Below are 6784 nucleotides of genomic sequence, written 5' to 3' on the forward strand. Positions count from 1 at the left end.
TAACTTCCGAGTCGTGAGCAAGGAGCTCATCTAGTTCATCGTCCTGTAAAACTTTCCTACTTGTAGAGGCCATGGTTATGGCGCGACTGAGAGAAGAAAGTGTTATGACATCATAGATTTCTGTATCATTCGTAAGTTTGTTTTCTTAGGTTGCATTTGGTTCCAAGAAAAAAGGACCCTCTTGTTTGACTACTTCATTGTGTCAGCAGAGTGTACAGCAACCCACTCAAGGAAAACCTTCGTCTGGGGTTTCAGTGAGTGACTCATATAGACAAGCAAAGACCATAGAGTCGAAAGATATATAGTTTTATACATTTTCCTTACTTAGAATTTGAAAAACTTCAATGCAATCTAGGCGCAATGAGACCAAAGTACGAACTATTACACTAACGATATAAAATAAAAATACCGTGCTAAAAATTCGTCCAAAATAAATAACTCATATACCAATTGAAAGATGAAACCTTAATCTATGTACTCCTGAAAAGAAAATTGGAATATCTTTCCTCGTTTTGTCAGCAACGTCCTTCAAAGCTAACACTGCGCAGGTCAGTACACTGCACCGATGTCGGTGGCATACGATTATTTAAAGGGTCGGTGCAGCACACAGATGTCGGTGCGGAAGGGTTAATATACACAGTATTTTGGAAACTGGATCTGTTTTTGAAATATGTATATTAAATTGTACTCTAAATAATGTTATATATCTCATGAGACATTATATGCACATGATATTATGATAAACAGAAATATGTTTTGTTACAGATGTGGTAAATTCGTTTAACTAAATAAATAACAGCTTTTTTAAAAAAGCTGGTGAGAAAATTTTTCCCCTCTTATCAAACTGAAAGGTTCAGTATTGTCTTGATAAGTGACTGATGTGGGACCATAGCCTCAGTTAGTTGAATCAAGTACACACCTTTAGACCCTGATTCTCTAATATCCATTTTAATCTTACCCTCTCATTTGCATGCAGATCTCCTGAGTGGTATCTTTATATGCATTTTTTATTGAACTTCTAATGCATATGAATTAGTAACATGTCTTGTCGAAACTATTTTTGACATACCAAGTCATTGCTTCAGGGAGTTGGCAGCAGAGCAGCTGGAAGAAATGCGTCGATTGCAGTCTTATTGGATGGAACTTCGTCAGTACATTCGTATGGTTTATCGCATGGCAATGGAAGGCAGAACAGTTGAGAACAGTGGTGCAGAGGATTATGAGGACAAGATGAAGGACCTGGTTCAAAAGTAAGTTGGATCTTTTGTTATGCACAGTATGATACCTAAGAAATATTTTACAAGCTTCGTAATGTGTAGAAGCTGTCAGGTGAGGTGTGGCTGTACCAGAAGATGACAGTTGTTACAGTTCGTGAAATTCTGATTCCTTTGCAGTAACTGTATAATTGATCACAAGTTGTTAAGATTCTTCAGCCAGGCTTCCTCTACAGCACTGAGTCAAGGTTTTGAAGGAACAGTTATCTCTCAGTGAAGTGTGCAATATTATTTGTATATAAAGTAATATAGTCTTTAAAATGTCAATAATTTCACTTATATTAAGTTCACATTTTTATTAGTGATAAGGGTGTAATTTCCTGAGTAATGTATGTCTGTTGCATAAGTAGTACTTATTGCTTTATCTGGAATTTGGTAATTATTCATAATATTATATTTGAACATCATAATTATGCATTATGAATAATTTTGATAGTGATTCTTTTTTTCTTTGTAGTATATCTTTGAGGGAAGATTTTGTAATGCATGGGAATTATTATAATGGATTATAAATTTTTGAGGCACTATGCTACAAGCTGGAAGGTTGCAGGTTCAAGTCCCAATGAGGTCATTGGATTTTTTCAATTGACCTAATCCTTCGAGCTGCATTGTGGCCCAGGGATCGATTCAGCCTTTAACAGAAATGAGTACCAGTAATACTCTTGGAATATTCTTGGGGGTAAAGGGCGGCTGGCACATAGGGCTGACAACCTTGCCGCCATCTCTGAGCCAATTGTCTAGAAAATGTGGGAACCTCAACATCTCATAACCCTATGGGCCTCCACGGCCTGTTACAGGGATACCTTTACTTTTACTTTACTTTATCATTTATTTCATTACAGATTGTGTGCTCGTGACCCACATCAGCTTTTTCAGAGGCTTGAGTCACAGGTGCAGGAATTTGTAATTGAGGCAAAAGTCCGGCAATTGGAACTGCTTCATCGAGAGCAGCAAACTCCGGAATTGGCTCAGATATTCCTTACAGGTATTGATTCATTTAACATTCCATGGATATTAGAAAGGAGAAAAAAAGTAGCAGAGGTTATTAATTAAACACTTGTGTGGCATGCATAAGTTTTTCTGGTGTTGAATGTACATTGTGTGACCGTAATGTAACACGTGCACTTTATAAAAAGAACCACATTATAGTGAAGTATAGCAATGTTTTTAGGATGTCACATTTGGCATGACTTGACAGCTTCAGGACTCCAGATTTAACCAGTGAGGAATATAAAGTGTTCAGCCATAATTATGGCAGTGAAATGGAAATGAATAAACGTTAATGTGGTGCGAAGTCAGTGGCTCATCAGAGAGTGAAATAGGAAAATGGAATTGAATAACTTCTTTGAACTTTTTCACAATTTTGAATAATCGCGAGAAAACACACTACAACTGTTCTGGCAGGGCAGAATATTGGTGGCAAGGCCAGAAGGAAGGAAGACTAAGGTGTAGATAGGTGGATAATATTAAAATGGATCTCAGAGAGATAGAATGGGGTGGTATTGACTGCATTGATCTGGCTCAGGATAGGGACCAATGGAGGGATCTTGTGGACATGGTGCTAAACCTTCAGGTTCCATAAGATGCTGGCAAGTTCTTGAATAGGTGCACTACTGGAGGCTTCTCAAGAAGGGCTAGGCTCCATGAAGTTAGTTAGTGGCAGAGCAGGGCATGAGATAAACTTCTAGGGCACCATAGTGTTGGCCAGAATGGCCTTCAGGTGCTGCTGAATGGTGGAGGCCACTGATAACTTTAGCAGGGGCTTGGGATTTCCTCTGACCTGTTCATGATGCCCAGTTATTAACATGATAAAATGAGGGTGAGCCATCAGAGAACATTGTAAGGAAGGACCAGTGACAAGCAGTGTGGATTTTGATGATTGCTCACTCTTCTCCCAGCACTCTGGGGTAGAATAAGACACAATTGACTGCCTGACTCTTCTCACTGTTCCTTCAGTTGTATGCGCTGGCGTAGCTCAGAGCATAGTCTGTGGTGTAAATGCATTGTTTTAATATGATATTCATCACATCAACCCATGATCTTGGAGATGGAGACAGTCTCTGGTATAGTTGATACTAACTCCTTATTGACATGACTGATCATCTGAGACTTCATTGAATACACTACTTTGATTTATATGCTGCCCATTAATTACTAAATTGTTTATCTTATGCTATAAGTCCATGAGATGTCCCTTTGGTAATACTTTCAGTTTTTTCATTGAGCTGCCCCATTGGTTATTGCGTACAGTATTTTAGTTATGTCTTCATTTTGCTACACGTTACTTATCTGGAGTATGTTTTATGTATATTCACTTTTCTGTATTATGTTTTATATTATGTGCACTCTTTAAAACGTATTAAAATTTCCTCATGTGCTCTTAAATGATTTGTATATAGTTATCTTAATAGTTCAAAGTAATGAATCATCATTCACAAGAGTTAGAATTTTATCAGTTGTGGATATTTGATTGCTGAAGAAAAGACCATGGATTTTCTCCTAATGGCAGCTTTAACACACGCATCATTGTCATATGTTGTGATTTTCCTCTTTGGTTTGTTCTTGTGTGGCAGCAGAACCATGTAATTGGATTTATACCTCTTTAACATCTTGAAAACACTGCTCATTGCTACTTCTGTTAAAGAAGTCACCTTCTGTTCTATTTCTTATGTTGCAGTGCGAGAGTTGTCCTTCAATAAAGTCTTACACACAGTTATAATTGTCATTTTTTCACCTGTATGGAAACCTTTCCCTCAGGCACGTGTCTGCTTCAGTGATTGTAGTCCAAACTACCCCAATTCAGGATTTTCAGTGATGAAGAAACAATTTCATGGCACTGCTTATCAAAACTAGTTACTTCTCTTCTTGCACAAACATATCAATACATTCAGACAACAACAAACACTGTTAAATGTGTCTTAATATACTACCGTTACAGTGAAGACAAGCATCATCCTGTAAACCAGTAAGAAGTGAACATGATGTTTTGTTTACATGTTCACCATAGACATTCCAAATAGTGTAGCATAATAATTCCAGTTAGTCGGTGTCTGCTCAGTTCTTCAGGCGGTGGTCTCCTATCACTTTCTACTGAAAGCTTCTGAAGAACCTTTTATATTTAGGTCAGTTTCACACTAGCAGGTCATGGTGTTTGAAATTTTTTAGTGTTCCCTCCCTACAGGCCACTCCTCCATCTACAGCTGTGACAAAATGTCTTTATTTTTATCGTCATTGTTACTCATTCAGATGAGCTGACAGGGCCATGAACAAGCAAGTATCATATTTTAATGACAGAACGTTCATTTTGACAGTACTTCAAAGGAAACTGATCTTTTCATGGTATCATAGATCCTGCTAGGATTAATGTTATAAATAATTCACAGCAGAAAATCATAACAGATTTATTTAAATTAGATTCGCAGTACCCTTGTAGCCACGTATTTGATCTACAGAGTGGTTCTAAATTATTGTAGGGGTTTCCGGATGGACTCACAAACTACCCTGTGTATATATTCAATATATGCATCCATGTGGTCAGTGTGCTGTGTATCTTGGAAGCCTAAATTGGGACAGGATAAGTGTAAATAGAAACTTTTGTTCTAAGAGGAAAAACTTAGAAAAATTGTTAATTTTGCAGTACCAGTGATGGTTCTGATGGATTATTTATAATATCTGGAAGTCACTGAAATGCAGAACTAGAAGTCTGTCCCCGAATTTCCAATTAGGTATAATAAAATATGGTGTTTAAAAAATAGTGTTGGTATGTCAGTATTTCTTCTTTGAAGTGGTTCTCACAGAGAAATGAAAGTAACAGAATAATTTCACATTCTCATTATTGTTAGCATTATCTGAACTGAAAAGTTAAAGATTTTCTTAACCTTGCATAATATGGACCACTGAGGTCTAAGTGCAAGGGCCGAGAAGGCCTACCCCTTCATACATACATTCATATATAACCTTGCATAACCTCTTCTATTTGAAGCTGGCTGCTCTTTTGGAGCCACCATTTAAAGGAGATTTGCCTGTCCAGATATGTCTGAGTAAAGAATCTGACCTCTGATCCAAACTAATTGTTCACACTATACAGATTTTTATGCAGATATGTCTGTCCATTTCCATTGTTTGTACATTTTAACTGACATACTGTACTTAAATATAGAAAATAAAACTTGATGAATTAATTCGTTTGGCTACCGATAACAAGTACGTTAGACTCTTGGTTATCTGCTTGCAAATTAACTGCCAGACTTTTGGAACCTTTTAGCTGTTGACTGTAACTTCTTTTAATCAAGTAAGTGGTCCCCATTACGTTGTTCAGTAGTATGTATCGATGATGCTTTACAGTGATACTCGTAACACAATAGACTGTACATTATCTCACCCAGTTGTGGCTTTATTTTATTAGTTCATTGTTGTTTGCGCTGACCTACTACAGGGTGGGCCATGAAATAATTCTCAGTTTCTTTTGACTGCAAAGTGACAGGTTTGTTATGTTGGATGTTTGAATCCTGCATGTGAATGTCTATTTCATGGAGATTCAGCAAGGGGCGTGTGATTGCCTTGTTACTAGCAAGACAGTGTATAGCACCAGCTACCAAGGTGGCCAACAAAAGGAAACTGTCAAGCAGAGAGTGAAAACATTTTTCTACTTTTAATGGAGAGAACTGCAGCAATACAGACATTTTTGTGCTCATTTTGGAACATGGTGGGCTTATCAAAAACAGGTTACCCACCAGTTTGAATATGATAGCTCCGTTTTGGAGCAAAAATCGCCCCATGCTGCAAGTGTCCACCAGTCTGCTGAATTTTTGATAAACACAACTGCTATGCAAGGTAGCTTCAAACCACACACAACAAACATTGTATTGTTTTTTCTCCATGACTCCTTTGGCCATGTGTGATTTCTGACTGGTATGCAATTTGGCCCCCATTAGTATGGACATTAATCCATGTGGTTCCAGTTTCTGGGGTTTCATGAAGGAAAAACTGTTTCCAGAGAAAACCAAGTTCATCATTGGAGCTTAGGCCCATGATGGCCACCTGTGTTGGGAGGTATGGAGGGTATGTACTGCCACATGGTCATGAACATACATGTTTAACTTTCAGAATGGTAGCCATATGGGACGTGCAGTCAGTTGAGGTTAAATTCTGATGCCTGTTGGCTTGTGTATACGAAGTGTGTTCAGGAAATAACGGGAATTTTAAAATTTCGCGGGTTTGGAGAGTCCAATTGTCAAAATTTTTTTTTATTATGTTGGTATACATGCCCCTGAAGTACAATAAAATTTTCAGCTGTATTCATTGCTTACTTTGTCTGTGGCAGCCGCTAAGGTTAGACGTGTTTTTATGAGCTTGGCGATTTTCGTTTGTTAAAAGAAATGGATCAAAGAATTTGTATCAAATTTTGCGTAAAAAATGAAATAAAGTGTTACAAAGTGTGTGAAATGTTAACAAAGGCCTATGGTGAGTCTGTTATGAGTAAAACAAGAGTTTACGAGTGGTATAAGCGT

General features: G+C 37.6%; 1 protein-coding gene across 2 annotated transcripts in view; it reads left to right on the plus strand.

The window, feature by feature from the left end:
- LOC111865666 (protein FAM193A) overlaps positions 1-6784 on the plus strand; it is a 41512-nt gene that overhangs the window by 7593 nt on the left and 27135 nt on the right. For both annotated transcript variants that reach the window (XM_023853861.2, XM_023853862.2), the window contains exons 3-4: positions 1086-1250; positions 2117-2259. In XM_023853861.2, the coding sequence (XP_023709629.1) occupies positions 1086-1250; positions 2117-2259 (308 nt within the window). The remainder of the gene's footprint in view (positions 1-1085; positions 1251-2116; positions 2260-6784) is intronic.

Source organism: Cryptotermes secundus, unplaced genomic scaffold, assembly GCF_002891405.2.
Source record: "Cryptotermes secundus unplaced genomic scaffold, Csec_1.0 scaffold19, whole genome shotgun sequence".
In the NCBI taxonomy this organism is placed as follows: Eukaryota; Metazoa; Arthropoda; class Insecta; order Blattodea; family Kalotermitidae; genus Cryptotermes; species Cryptotermes secundus.